We start from the raw sequence: 16,304 nt of genomic DNA on the forward strand, positions 1-16,304 counted from the left end.
TCCTCCAAGGCAGAACACTACCCAATTCCTTTAAATGTTCTAATGCTCTATTCCTTAGCATTCAAATCTCCAGGGGACACACAAATTCCTTTGTATGTACCTACATTAGTGTTTTGTTTTTTGTTTTTTTTTTTAGACAGGATTTCTCTGTGTAGGCTTGGCTGTCCTTTGTAGACCAGGCTGGTCTTGAACTCAGAGATCCACCGCCTACCTCTGCTGGGATCACAGGCGTGTTACTATACCCAGCCGGAGGCAGTTAAACATGCTTAGATCACGAATTTCCATTTCTAATACAAATGTGACATTTGACTCTTCAACCACTGAACAAAACATCCAGAGTTTAAGGAGGTATCTCAGTCAGCAAACGTTTGCCTTGCAAGCCTGAAGACTTTAAAATCCTTAGAACTCACAAGGGAAGCTAGGCATGGCAAACAAAGGCCAGCCATATATTGCAAAGCTCCAGGACACCCAATACACACATCACTCACCTGAGATTACAGAATGGAGTGGTTGCAACCTACTTCTTGAAGGACTACCCCCCTGCCCCCCTTTTGAGACAGGGTCTTCATAAGCCCATTCATTTTGAATGGGCTACCCTCTGCCCTAGCAGCCTGAGTCAATTACAGGTTGCTACCAAGCTTTTTCTTAAGATACTTTTTTCTGAGTCCAGGGCTTTGTAGTTGCTGGGCAAGCCCTCTATTTCTAACTTGAGGCCATCAATTTTTGATACAGCCTGGCAAGTGCTGTATACCATCTACTCAGTTCTGAACCACAGGTCCAAAACAAGGTCTGATAGGCTCTAGCCCTTACCAAGAAGCAACTCTAAAGCCTTAAACTGCCATCCTGTTTGCACGCTGTACCAATCATCCCTTCCTTCAACCAGTCCATCAAACTAAATAGCCAAGCTGTCTTCACTCCACCACCCACCCACCCAGGCAATACAGGCCAACCAACATCTAGTTGCTCCTTTGGAATTTATCTAGTCCTCCCATCCTTGTCTTTCCTCAAGGGATCCTTTGGTACTCATGGTTACCACTACACTGATACTGCCTGTTGACTGATTCTGCAACTAGAGATTATGTCTCTAGCATTTCAGCATTTCCCTCCCATCCCTGATGCCTACCACATGGCTCTACATTACAGAAGAAGCTAGAACTTCTTTCTGTAAGGGAGTTACAGGCCCAATGGTCATACACTGTACTGAAATTCCAAGTCGGAAGGAAGGAAACCAGGAAACTGGAAACACTCTGGCCAGAGAGAGCTGTAGTTACCTAACTAAAAAAATCAAACAAGTGTGTCAAAATCCAGGAAAGATTATAGAAAGATCATTTACTTCATCAAATTTTTTTTTTATTTTGAATAGCTTCAATCAAAAAAGATTATAAGGTTATTTACAATGCTGAATGTACAATTATGAATATCTACCTTTTTGACAACAGGGTACCATTCTTGAGCAGCAATACAATCTTAAAAATATAAAGATGTATCATTTCTGATATATAAAGTTACTTAAAAAATTCACTGCCTTAGGGAATTCACAAATCATAACAAGAAGTAACTTTTATTAATTTCATGTGCACATAATTACCAAATTGTAATACATTAAAAATATGTGTAAATGCCAAGACTGTACAAAAGTTAATACCCTATCTTGTTAAAAGTTCCCAGTAGCCTCCCACCAAAAATACACAAAACCCTTTTCTTCGATACATCAAACTGCATGCATGAGAGAACAGATATTCTCTAAAGTTTGAAGTTGTTCTTCACTGGATATGAGCTTTTGCTGCTTTTGGAACAGATAACACGTGAATGACACATTATTTACCATGCCTTTGAAACCACAGCACTTTCATCAACATGGGAAACAAAATAAATAGTATAAAAATAATAGGTTTGCTTAAATGAAGGTGCAATTTGGGAAGCTTTCGAATTTCAGGCTTATAAAACTTAAAAAAGTACTGGTTTGTTGTTGGTTTCACCACTCTCACCCAAGCACTATTTGCAGCATTGCTTTACAGCAGTTGGTGCTGGAAGATAGAAAACATAGTTACCACTATTTATTTATATTTGAGGGAGGAAAACAAACAACTTGAAACAACCCTGAGGGAGACCCACATTAAAAAAATCTTGTTATTTATTTAAAAAGTTAAAAAGTTACATATCATTATTTAACAATTACTTTCCCGGACATTTCTGTCCTTAAGTATGTGCATAAATAAAATTTAAATCAGCAATATTATCAATCTTAATACATCAAAATAATATATGTACAGATTTTAAAATTTAGGGCTATATATACTCAAATAATTTAATGTAAAATTCAGAACCAAACTTACTATGTAATGACCTACAGAAGACTCAATCTACCTATGGCACTAAGCAGGACCCATGTCTGGATTTACAAACATTCTTCAAACAACATTCTCAACTGGAATTACCTACCCTGTCTATGTTCAAATCTAACTTCCTACAAATGCTTTCTGTCACCTACATAAAACCTTGTTCCTTTGAAAACAGTATGAATAGATGAGATATCCCTTATCAACTATAAATGTCAAAATTATGTGTCAAAAATAGCCTTTACGATCATGCTCTTAAAGATGTTATATAAACTGATACTGGGTTTCTAAGCTGTAGTTTGCAATTAATTATATGCTTCAGTATTTAAACCAAAGAATACGACCTAACAATTCAGAAAATCATTTAAGAATAACATGAGCATTATTTGAAATGAACATGGAAAGTATAAAACAGAGAATAACTATAGAAAATAGTGCTAATTCACAGCTCAAGAGGTCTAAGATGCATAGCTTCATAGAATCATTCATGGGACAATTGTTCTTATTATCTAACATATAGCAATATACATTTTGTTGGAAAAATTCAGTTATGTATTTTATAAGAATCACTAGTGGCAATAGCAGTAACAGTGATCCTGAGAATAATTTACTTTTTCTACAATTATCAAACATCATTCAGGTCTTTGCAACATAAAAAAAAAAAGAGAGAGATAGATAGAGAGAGAGAGAGAGAGAGAGAAATGGGTCTACAAATATGGGTAACATTTGGTAAACTAGTTAAGTATGTACAAGGAAAGTAATGATCAACTAGCAGTGGAAAGCATACACATGTGGTTAGTTAAGAACATAGAATAATGTCACATTGGTTTGCTATTAGGGTCCATCTTAAAGCAATGCCAGTTTCCTAAGCTGGGCACTGCCAAACTGCCAGGTCCTACCTAGGAAGGCTTTGTGAAGGTTCCTTGAGAACTGAACATTAGTCAGATAAAACACAAATGTGAAAAATGCTTTCTACATTTCTTTTGGCTCAATAAATGTATACTCTTTATTTTCTCAAGCTCGCTTGTAACAAAATAGGTATGTGATAACCTCTGGTGCCACCTAATGGCATGAAACAAGCCCTACAAGTTTACATCACTTTGAAAGTCATTCAAATTCATCAATATTCACTATCCTTTTAGCCTCACTAACCAAAGAGCGTTAAGGTCTAACTCAAAACAAAACAAAACCAAAAATAGCACTGTCACACTCATTTAAGTTAAAAAGAGAAATATAATGAAACCATTTAAAATGATAGAAGTCTTCAAAGAAAAATAATAGGTTTGAAGAAATATGAATGAGTTTTATTGCCAAGAAAAATAATCAACCTCAATCTTTCTGCACGCATGTATTCTAAGACAGGGCTTTACCATCTATTCTAGGCTATCCTTAGACTAAGAACAATCCTCCTGTCTCAGCCTCCTCTGGAGGAATATAGGCCTGCACCACCATGCATGGCTCAGAAAAAAAAACCTTTCTAGTTGAAGAATTCTTTGCTTAACTAGACTGCTGACTGCAGACACAGCATGGGATCCCGGGAACGCTATGAAGGACATCAAGACAGCAGTGGAGCACCTTGCTGGCTAGAAAGTGACACCCAGGCAGGCTACACAGAGAATATAAAAGCAGAAATGAAAATTACCTGAGTTGCTCTATTAACAATAATAACAACACACAAACTCACTCCTAACTCCAGATCATAAAAGGAAACTGGTGTATATTTAACAGAATTCTTTGGGAGAAACACTGGATCAAAATAGGCTTTCAACCTATTTTCACTGAAGGCTAATTACAATTAACAACTATATTATTTTAGTGATCACAATTTTAGGGCCTACATGTAAAAGAACTTTTGAATAAGGAAGTTTGTGAAAATTAAATTTAAAGAGGCAAACAAGTGTTAAAAGCTAAAATCTAAAACCCCAAACATAGCCCTCTTATACCCAATATAACGTATATATCATACTTAGGTTACTGCATGAACATATAAGCCAGATTTATAGTTATTAACTAACTGTGAGGCAAATGACATTTACTGTTTTGTTTTTTTAATTGACTATTGTATTATGAGAGGGATATAAACTGAACAGTGCTATTCTGACACCCAGGGTCATACTTCTGAATACTGTCACTAGCACAGCAGAGACAGTCTTGGCTATGCTATGGTGCTGATCTGACATGATCCATTCTCCTTTACTACAGTTTTGGCTTCCGTCGTTGTCTGAGGCTTAGGCGGCCATTCAGGATCAAACAAGAGCTCCTGAGCCAGGTACATGTACTTTGCTTTCGGTGTCTTCTTTCTACAGCTTAGGGCCCAGGACAAGCAGCATTTTCCCCATCGATCCACTGACTCCTAGGAAAGGAAAAACACCGAGTAAGGGCTTGTTGGTTAAAGCATGCATTGTGCACAGAACAATACGAAATAACTTCTGAATATAAAAACTAACTTAAAAAAAAATCCATGCAAAAAGTCAGCTTTCAATTTAGGAACAGATTGTTTTTAAAGAGGATTTTTTCCCCCAGTTCCTTTAGTTTTGTCCACATATCTTATTGTGTAATGATATACTCTTTAAGTAGCTTTCTCAAACAGAAAACACCTACTCTATTATTTTAGTTGGAAATCCTTTTATTCTATCCCAAATTATTTTTATATTGATACCCACCAGTCACTGTTACAAGAAGGTAGTGACAGAGATCACTGTTACTGCTAATATTGCTTTCAAAAAAACAAAGTTAACACTATGAGGTGATCTCACTGTCAGGAACATGAGGTGACAGGACCTCACTGTCACATGAAAAACCACATCTTTGGCCGGACATGGTGGCACATACCCGCACCAGTTTGGGTGCTGTGCTGGTTAGTTTTTTGTCAAGATGATGCAGGTCAGAGTCATATGGGAAGAGGAAACCTCAGCTGAGAAAAATGTCTCCACTGGACTGGCCTGTAGGCAAGTCTGTGGGAGCATTTTCTTAATTAATGATTGATATGGGAAGGACCAGCCCAATGGGGGCGGCACCATACTTGGGAGGCAAGCTGAGTAATCTATGAGGAACAAGGCAGTAAGTAAGCAATGTTCCTCCTTGGCCTCTACTTCAGTTCCTGCCTTGGCTTCCCCCTAATGATAGACTGTAACCTGTGAGCCAAATAAGCCCCCCAGCCAAGTTACTTCTGGCCATAGTCTTTACCACAACAATAAAAAGCCAACTCACACAGTCACACGGTACAACTCTGTTTAAAAACAAAACAAAAACGTAACAGCAAACCATCACTCATATAAAACTGCTTTTATCTTAGTAAGTTTCCCTTAGTACTCCATAATGGGAAGGAAATACACAGAAAATACACAAGCAAGTGCTGGGCTGGAGAGATGGCTCAGTGATTAAGAGCATCCAGTTCTCTTTCAGAAGACCTAGGTTCAGTTCCCAGCACCCACATGGCAGCTCAAAACCATCTGTAACTCTAGTTCCAGGAGATCCAATGCTTTCTTTCTAGCCTCTACAGATTCTGCACATACATGGCGCAGATGTACGCGCAAACAAAATACCAATACACAAAATAAAAATACACTGAAACTGTTGTAATCAATCACGACGTTACTGACGAATATGGCCTTAGATAAATGATCTTTGGAGAATGGGAAGGCAAAGTCTTGGAGAAAAACAAACTCAATAGAAAGTTTCAAGTCAAGTTTGAAATAGATCTAAACAACTATATTTAACCCATGAAACAGCCTATAAATGATTTTGGCTATTGTTTCTCCGAAGTAAAATTTAAATTCCAGATCGTTTTTGCCACTCAACACTGACCCAGCTCACACTAGGCTCTAAACTCAATAGAAGCAATCACACAAAAGGGAAGTACAGCAGAGAGGTAAGTATTCTGATATGGACAAAGTACCTACAAGCCAAAAAAGGCAAATGTGTTATAATTTATATGTTGAATACGATTCTTAACTAGCCAACAGGAGTCAGGCATGTGTAATACCTGTAATCCTACCTCTGGGGTAGCCAAGGCAGGATTTGGGCCAGTTTAAGCTATAAAGTGAAACCTCTGTCTCAACCGATTGATCCATCCATCAGTTAAGGCAAGGAGTACCCAAGGAAAGGACTGACTATAAAGCTCTAAAAACTGTAATTCCTCCGAGAGGCTTCTCTCACATCAACCATGAGTAACTCTGCCCCTTTTCTTCAGTGTGTACATAAAGCATCGAGCTGCATTGCTCCCAAGGATTTTTAAAAGCAAAATTTGTAATCACAGATAAGCTGTATTATATTCTAGGAAAAAATAAAGGATTTGAAGATTATTCATCCAGTAACTTCTATTATATCACATTGAAAGTTTTGAGATGTGCATGATGATGTAATACTGGTACTCGGGAGGCAGAATCAAGATGTTCACAAATTTGAGGCTAGCCTGGTCTACATAGTGAGTTCAAAGTCAGCCAGTGCTACGCAGTGAGGGAAAAAAAACAACCCACAAAGCTAGGAGTGGGTGGGGGTAGGCACAGGAGCTCTGCTCTATCATTCATCCTCTTTAAAAACGAATCCACAAAGTACCCTGCATCAGGATCCAGCAGTCACCACCCCCAGGATCCTCAGGTGACTGACGCAACAGCCAGCCGTCTCCTTTCCAGGGTAGCTGCAGCACGACAGTCATCTGAAGAGATACTACACTGCTGCGTTTACGCCCTCCCTAGAACTTCCATTCTCCAAACCAATCGTGGAAAAGATCATTGTTCCTAAATATGAAAGCTTCATTTATAATAGCACTGCTAAAGCACCACAGAGAAACACACCACACTTGTTTGTACAGATGAGTCCTTTGAGGGGAGAGGTGATGTATAACAGGCAGAAGGCCAAGAGCAATGGGATTTAAGACACACACACATACTACTCCCCACCCCCGTCTCTGTCTCTCTGCTCTAAATTCACTGTTCTATACATGTGGAAACTCAGGCAAGCAATATAATTAAAGCTAATCATGAATGGCATACTAACTGAACAATAGTCTTTTGACATTCTGTGGTGGACCACTGGCTGTGCAGTGCAGAGTAAGGACCGTGGCAGAATCGTAGCATCACGTAGCCTGGAGTCAAGCTCCACTAGCCATCTTTTCTTCCTTCCTGCCTCCAACTAGGGTTCTACTTCAGGATGGGTAATACTTTGGGCTGGAAATTTCTTTTTTGGCAGGGGCTGCTGTCTTTGTACCACAGGACATTTATTTAGCAGCTCCAGCGGCTCTATACATTCTATATGTCAATAACACCCTCTCTCCCTTATTTCTGATATCCAAAATTATCTATAGACACTGCCAGATGAGATGTTCCTTGCTGAGGGAGGAGAGAAGGGAAGCTGGACAGAGTTACCACTGAATGAGATGCAAAACATTAACACACAGAAATATCTATCGCAAGAAGAAAATTTATCTTTATGCACTAAAAGTAAAAGTTAAAAAAAAAAAGCTTTCTTAAAACCACAGAACTAAGGCCAAAATTCTTATCTACACAGTGGTTCCCACAATGGATCAATTTGTGGGACATGCCAAGCCTACGTGCTATGGACTGTCTCATATCATCATTCCCTCCCATAAACATTTTTAGAGATAGAATGTCACGTAAAATAAAAACTTTTAAAAATTAAGAACTGAAATTTTTACCGAAATTAAGAACTGAAATTACATAGAAATTTTTTTTTAGAAAAGAATATACATGTATGTATGCATTTGTGTGTGTGTGTATACTGCCATTTTATTGTGGTTGAAAATTTGGGCTAAGTGCGGTGGCACATGCCTTTAATTCCGGCATTTAGGAGACAAAGGCAGACAGCTCTCGGAGATGGAAGCCAGCCTGGTCTACAGAATGAGTTCCATGACAGCCTGAGCTGTTACTCAGAGAAACCATGTCTCTGGGGGAAGGGGAGGAGGGAAAGAGGGAGGAAAAAGGAGGGAGAGACAGACGGGCATCATGCTAAGAAACTAGAATTGACTTCAAGCTCAAGCTGTCACCGCTTTCTACTGTTATTCCACCATAGAGCACAGAGCACAAAATGGCATTATACATCTTACACAGCAAGCCTGGTCAAGCCTGGATCTCAGCCCTGCTCTATTACCAACACAAAGTTCAGGAGTTACCACCTAGGTAAAACGTGGATGAGATTGAGTTAATGATCTAAGAAGTGCCAGACAATCCTCTTCAACACATCAATAAGGATGGTTGAAAGCCTTGACACACACAAGCAAGGCACATAACCTACTTTATAAAGAACAGTGAGTGGGTAACAAGTTTTGAAACGGAGTAGTTTATGGTAGTACAATCTATCCTCGAACTCTCTATGATTTGGTCCTTCTACCTCCATCTCTCACATGCTGGGATTTTGTGCTACAACTCCTGGCAAGGTGAGATATTAAATGTTAAAATTTTCACAGAGGTCTGATTGACTGACAACAGTTTACAGACTAAGTCTAATCTGCACATTCTACCAAGATATCTACTGTAACATCCTCACACCATGAAACAGATTTACTCATTGGTTTTCCTTTCATTTTGCCAGAAGAACCTTGCTTTGTCTGATAAGCCACAGGCTATTTCACAGCCTTTAAAAGCCCCCACCACTGCTTATGTAGAAATAAACCAATAATTTTCTGAATTATCGGTCAGGGAAAGCCAAAAGCCACTTTAAATTAATGCATAGCAAAAAATAAAAATCAGAAATCTTAAAAATGTCTCTTGATTCTGATCCAAGAAAACTTGATTCAAAACTTGTTTACATAACTAATGTAATGGTTCTAGTGACAATCAAACACATAAAATATAAAGCAGGCAGAAAAGAAAGAATTAACTCTCAGCCAGAAGGTGGTGACACACCCCTTTAATTTTCAAGCACTTGGGAAGCACAGGCAGGTGGATCTCTGTGAGTTCAAGGCCAGCCTGGTCTACAAAGTGACTTTCAGGATAGCCAGAGCTATGCAGAGAAACACTGTCTCAAGAAACCAAAAAACACCCCCCCCCCCACCAAAAAGAACAAAACAAAAAGATAAAAAGAATTAACCCTCCCCTTTGAGGGTAAGACAACCCAATACATGCATGCACAAACACACAAAGTAGGACTGGAGTAGAAAAGACTTATGAAATTCCCAAATGCCTAAAGTGCCTGTATTAAGGGCCTATCATGAGTTTTCTAGGACTTATTTTAAAGGGGGGGGGGGAAGCTGGGGAGGGGGGGTACCAGATACAACAAAGATGGCTAAAGCTGCACACACACAGTAACAGATCTAAGTACATAGGGGAAAAACTGAGATGTACGTGAAGAATTGACAGTAACTGCTCATTTCCAACCTGTGGTGGCTGTGTGGTGGTGAAACGACACTCTCCTTGTTTGTCTCGATTGAACACAACCTTCCAAAGGACCGTGTCAAGGAAGAAGCTCTGAGAGATATTCCAGTGAGTTAAGAGTTAAACAGGTCATTCCTTTTTAACACACGCATCTGATAACATTCACACAATGCTGCATCATTAATAATGTGATTTGCTTTTCAAATGGCAAATCTCAGTAAATAATACGAAAGGATAAAGAAATAGAACTCTTCTAATAAATATAAATCATAAAATTCTTGATTTAAACAAGACTAAGCTTTCTACAAATCAGGTTCTGATCCCCAGTGTTTTCCCTAAATTAACAATGTTGATGATTCATAGCCTTTTTCTTAAGGTTTTTTTTTTTCACTTAATATCTATTAATTCCACATATGTATGTATGCAAACATTTCATCTGCATCCAATACAAATAATATTTCAGATAACAAGAAAATAATTTAAAAAGATGAGCTTGCACTGTTAGGTAAAAGAATGCTTCTGATAAATAGTCTTAGTTGAGCTTTCTTGAATAGAAAATACAGTCTCTGAACAACTTATAACAATCAACTACAAACATCCATGCTCCCATCATATCTCATTTAAAACCCCAGCCACTTTTCCTTTGGGACTGCTGAATTTCCTCATAATTTCTCAATCTAAAATTATCACTGAAATATATTCAAAAGCCTCCACTATAAAAACCTTTGAACATCCTAATTTTATCTGCTTTACCTGTTTCTTACACTGGTATAAAGAGCATCACTGAGAACTTAATATCCCATTAGAGAAACTGGCCTGACGACAATGAAAGGCTACTTTCTTCCTAAGTGGTACACTATCAGGGAACACAGATGGTTCTGTGAACTGCCTGGATACCCACTTCTCTTTTCTATTCACCACTCATTGTTTGCCATCTCACTATCTTCATGAATGCAACTCCATCAAATCTCATGATATAACTACAAAAAGTCAGATTAGGAAGCTAAATGAATCTGTCTAAAAAGAAACAAGAGTTGGGGCTTCTGTATAGTAACAATAATACCTGTTCCTCCTACCACCACCACCACCACCACCACCACCACCACCACCGATCACCCAAGAATCCCAAGGCTGAATGCTTACCTCCACCGTGATAGACACGAAGGCATTGATAACAACAATGATAAGCATATATATTCGCCACTGGTATGGTACACACATAATCTAGAAGACACAAAATTTTAAAGTTGTCATCTTAATTGATATTACAGTATTACCATAGTATCTGAAGCCAGGCACGGTAGCACATGAGTATAATCCCAGTACTAGAAATGCAGATACAGGAAGATCATGAGTTTAGGCTTTCCTCAGCTAGATAGTAGGTTCAAAGCCACACTGGGACACCTGAGATGCTGTCTCAAAAACAATAAAAAAATAAAAAATAAAAATTCTGAGTTTACTAAAATACTATTATGTACCAAGTATCACTTTATCCATTTAACTTTCAATAATGTCACAAACATGCATCTTTTCACACAATAAAACACTAATACTAAAAATGACAACTCAGCATTAAATCTTGAAGACATTCAAAAGTCCATGCTCTAATCTACAGTATTACAAATGTCTAACAAATAAAAATCTATCTTTCAAAAATGAGTCAGAGGCCAGAGAAGTGGCTCAGTGGTTAGGAGCATATGCTTCTCTTCCAGGGGCCTTAAGTTCAGTTCCAACTGGAACTTTGCATCTAAACCTGGCAGCTCACAACCTGTTAGCTGCAGCTCCAGGGGATTCAGTGCCCTTACACGGCCTCTGCAGGCACTGCACTCAGCATGCACATCCCTCTAACATATACATATACAGGAGTGAGCTGGCCTGAGGTATGTCACACTAACACACCACTGTTCCAGTAAGGTTCGCAATGAGGAGTCTGCAGGAGATGGCAGAAAGCCAAACCAGACTGGGCCAATGAACCCAAACACAGAATTCTGAGAATGAGGAAGCTTAACAGCAAAAACAAAGAATCCACAAAACACACAAACTTAGTTCCAGGCCTTAGCTTGGAGTATTAGTGCATGTATGATGCACGTGCGCGCTTACGTGCACACATGGAGGCCAATGGAGATGACACTTTCCTGTTTTATCACTCTCTACTTTATGGCCCTGGCGCTGGGACTAGAAGCACACACACCATATCTAGCTTTTCCATGGGTTCTGAGGATTAGAACTTGGGTCCAAAAAGCATTTTTACCCTCTGAGCTCTTCAGCCCCAAAGTTAAGGTTTTTAAAATGCTCATTTTGGGGAATTTGTCACCATGTACTCAGGTCTATATATCTCAGCAGTTGACAGCTAAACTAGGATACAAATGCAAGAGTCTATCACTTATTCATACCAACTACAGGCAAACCATGACTACAAGAAAGATTATCTGAGAATTGAGGGAGAGGAGAAGCCTGACTAGAAAGGTGAGGAACTAATGCTTAAAGATGGGTGGAAGAGAAAAGAACCACAGTGGAGAATGAGAATCACAAGACGCCAGAAGAGTCCAAAGAAAGCAATCTAACCTGGTCACCACGTTCAGTAAGTCAGAGACCAAAGAAAGGCAAAAGGAAAAACTTCAAAGGCATATGTCCAGTGGATGTTTATTGGTGGTTAATGACCTTGGTCAGGGCAGTTCAGTAGATTAGAAGGGCTAGGCAGCAAGTATACGAAGTGAGAGAAGTAAGTTTTAAAATTAGCTAAATCTTAACTATATCAACAAAATCTATCAATGAAACACACTGCTCTTCAATGATCAATGCATTTTTATGAAAGATTCAAGATAACCTTTTCTATGATTTAGATACGTTTGTCACCCCTACAAACTTACGAGGAAATGTGAAATGTTAAGAGGCAATGGGTATTCATGAGCAATTAGTTCATAGGGCTTTCACCTTCAAGGAAGGATTAATGTACTTTCTGCTAAGGTAGTTTAGTTATACCAAGAGCAGGTTGTTCAAAAGTGAACTGCAGCAGGCACAGTGACATATGCCTTTAATCCTGGGGCAGGGCAGGTGTGAGTTGGAAGCAAGGCTGGTCCTGGAATGTGATGCTGATTGCTCAGGCAGAAAAAAAGACCAACAGAAGACAAATAGGATCTCATGCAACTAAAAAGCTTCTATACAACAACAACTACCCTGTCAATCAAGTGAAGAGGTAGTCTACAGAATGGAAGAAAATCTTTGCTACCTCCAACAGAGGCTTAGCATATAGAATACACAGAAGAACTCAAGAAATGTAAAGAAAGTAGCCAAAAACAAACAAAAGAGGGAACTGAGTAGAGTTCCCTGAGGGTTGGGGAGAGGGTTTTGGAGAGATAGTTCAGTTAAGAGCACTGGCTGATCTTCCAGAGGACCCAGGTTAATTCCCAGCACCAAAATCGCAGCTGACAACTGTCTGTAACTCTAGTTCTAGGTTATCTGACATCCTCACACTAATGTAAATAAAATAATAATAATAAAAAAAAAAAACACAACAAAGTAGGTTAGAGATTGAAGAGATGGCTCAGCAGTTAAGAGCACTGCCTGCTCTTCCAGAGGTTCTGAGTTCAATTCCCAGCAACCACATGGTGGCTCACAACCATCTGTACTGAGATCTGATGCCCTCTTCTGGCATACAGGTGTACACGCAGACAGTATACTTGTACACAAAATAAATAAATCTTAAAAAAAAAATAAAAAGAAATGGCAAATATTAGCCACTCAGAAAACACAAATTGAAACTGCTTTGATGTTCTATCTCGCCTAGACAGAAAGATTACCATCAAGAATGATAAGTGCTGGTGAGGATGTGGGGAAAGAATCACCATTAACCCACTGCTGGACGAAGTGTGTACTGGTGCAGCCCCCACGAAAATCAGTGGTTTCTAAAAAGCTGAAAAATAGAATTCCGTGATCCCAACAATACAATTACTGGAAACTTCCAAGGATTTTATATCATACTACGTGGATATAGATATATATATCCACATTCATAGCTGTTCTAGTTACAACAGCTAGGAAATGAAATCAGGCTAGATGGTCATCAAGTGATGGATGATGAAAATATGCTGCAAACATAAATGAAATTTATTCAGATATAAACAAAAATATTATGTCATCTGCAGAAAGATGGATGAAACTGGAAAATACTAAGTGTAGCAACCCGGGCCCAGAAGACAAATACTAAATGTTCTCTCCCATATGTGGATTCTCACTTCAAATTTTTAGTGGGGTCAGGAAGCTAGAAAGAACATTTAAGAGGAAAAAGGAGGCCTTAAGTGGAATGGAGATAGTGGAACATATGTAATGAGAAAGTAGAGGGAAAGAATATGAGTGGTTTAAGCAGGGGGAGCCATGGGGAGGGAGAGGGAGAGGGAGCAGGGGTGAGATAAGAGAAAAGCCTTATGAAACTATACTCTCTGTAAGATAACTTAAAAAGTATAATCTACTTTTTAAGTGATGTGAGTGATGGCTCAAGTGGTTAGAAAGCACTTGCTGCCCTTGCAGAGGACCCAGCTTCGCTCCCAGCACCCATAGGACAGCTCACAACTGTCTGTAACTCCAGTTCCAGCTGATCTGACTCCTTCTGGTTGCTGTGGGCACTGCATACATGCGGTGCACCTTATACACATGTAGATAAAACACTCACATACAAAATAAAAATAAGTCTCTCTCTATATATAAAATTAAGAAAAAAAATGAGTTTGGATGAAGTACCCCATGCAGGGATAAACAATGCTTCCCCCACAAGACATGAAATACATGAAAATTTCAGTGTCAAGTGTGGGATAGTTCGCTAAAAATTATTGGCCAAGGAAGCCCTACAGTCCCCTCCAACCAACAGACTACTGTCATTGCTCTAGGTTGCCCGCCACAGCTAGCTGGAAAGACTCCACTGGTGAAGACATAACACATTTAATTACAGGACACAGAGAACTCAAGCTGAAACTGATCTGGAAATTCAGCAGTGGGGCTGGCATTCTACTACAGAACCCTGCCAAGCAAAGATGTACGCACTAGTGCACAAGGGTTTTAACCAGCTTTCAGACCTGCTCTACAGCACAGGCCTCACTGCAGACTTGGTCAAGAATGCACGGCCGGGAAGTCACTACGACCACTGTTGTTTTTACTAAACGGATGTGTGCCTTCTCTTCCCATTGGGTAGTGCTGCTCTCAACCTCTGATCAGAAGCTTCTTTTGGCAGTGCAGCAAAGCGTTCAACGCAGAGACTCTGTTTCCTTATGACATGCAATGACCAACTGCCCCAAATTCCTACCTGCATGCATCACCCACCACGACAGAGGATACCTCCTCAAACCACGTACGTAGCAAACAAGTCTTTCCTTTTTAAATGGCTCATTAATTATTATCACAGAATGGACACTGCTCACAGTGTAACTCTAATTCCAAAAGTGCTTTCCCTGGCTCCTGACAAGCCAAACCTAAAATTTTAAAAGAAATAACCCCAACAGACAAAAGATCTTGATGATTCAACAAGAGGCTGAGACAGTCCTGTTCTGAAATATATATTCCTTACAAAGTCATAATAATTTAACAATCTGGTTCTTCCACAGAAAAAGATCAAGAGAACTTAAATATAAGATACACAGTTCCCAACAGGATGAAAGTCACAAACTAAATACTCAGGAACTGCTACATGCAGAGGCACCACTGAAGACAGATGGGAAAGAAGGGTCAATAAACTCATTCTTTTAGAGTATCTTTTGGGGAAGAAGAAACACTGGGGAAAATAAAGTTTAATCTTTCTTCACTACCAAACATCCAAATATCATTTAGCTTTACATTCCACTTACTACTATAATGTAACTATCAATGTTTTACTACTGTTATCATAGTTCATAGCAACATTTGACACAAATAACACAAATAATAAGCAAAGTGCTAAGCCTTACCTCAAGAACCTGGTCAACAGAGGCAACTGGATGCAACATGATGAATAATATGAAAACATACAAAATAATCACAGATATAACGAAAAAATCTGGAAAAGAAAATAAACAAATTAGCCATTTTCTTTAAAATTAAAAGGTGCCAAACACCAAGAAACATACAATTACTTTAAGCATACAATTTGGTTTGGATACCCCTAGTTAAGCTGATGAAATGTTAAGAGCACATTCTGTTATCTCCTACAGAATAAGACATTTTTCACACAACCTACCTGTCTCATTTATCAGCTCTATCTAAAGTCCATTTGCATCAACATTAAATGTCTGTCAGATAATGGTGGCACAAGCTTTAATCCCAGTTCTCCAGATGTGGACAGATCTGAGTTCCAGGCCAGCCAGGAATACACAGTGAGACCCCAATTAAGTGATTCCCTTGCCCCAATTCTACATTTACAAATGGAAATGTAATATTCTATTGCACAAGTACAACTAAAGCAGCACATAGTAGTTACCTGGAAGTTATTCTAGTAGTTTGACAAAAAATGCTGGTTGGAACTACAAAAATAAAAACAGATAAAATGGGGAGAAAAAGAACTATAACAGTCACAAGGAGGTATGATGGTGCAGACCTGGAAAGCAGAGGTAGTAAGACTGAGTTTGAGGTGAGCTTGACCTGCAAGATGAGCTCTATCCCAGTACAAGAA

At 39.0% G+C, this 16,304-nt stretch overlaps 1 protein-coding gene across 8 annotated transcripts in view; it reads right to left on the minus strand.

Annotated features, from left to right (window-relative positions):
- Window positions 1-1,328: 1,328 nt before the first annotated feature.
- Atp13a3 (ATPase 13A3) overlaps window positions 1,329-16,304 on the minus strand; it is a 76,674-nt gene continuing 61,698 nt past the window's right edge. For 6 of the 8 annotated variants that reach the window (XM_060370179.1, XM_060370181.1, XM_060370178.1 and 3 more), the window contains 4 exons: window positions 15,604-15,692; window positions 10,814-10,894; window positions 9,674-9,763; window positions 1,329-4,692 (listed from right to left, as the gene is read on the minus strand). In XM_060370179.1, coding sequence (XP_060226162.1) covers window positions 4,495-4,692; window positions 9,674-9,763; window positions 10,814-10,894; window positions 15,604-15,692 — 458 coding nt within the window. In that variant the 3' untranslated portion in view covers window positions 1,329-4,494. The remainder of the gene's footprint in view (window positions 4,693-9,673; window positions 9,764-10,813; window positions 10,895-15,603; window positions 15,693-16,304) is intronic. The other 2 variants (XM_060370182.1, XM_021643894.2) reach the window with 1 other exon arrangement.

The sequence above is a fragment of the Meriones unguiculatus genome, chromosome 17 (assembly GCF_030254825.1).
Source record: "Meriones unguiculatus strain TT.TT164.6M chromosome 17, Bangor_MerUng_6.1, whole genome shotgun sequence".
Lineage (NCBI taxonomy): Eukaryota > Metazoa > Chordata > Mammalia > Rodentia > Muridae > Meriones > Meriones unguiculatus.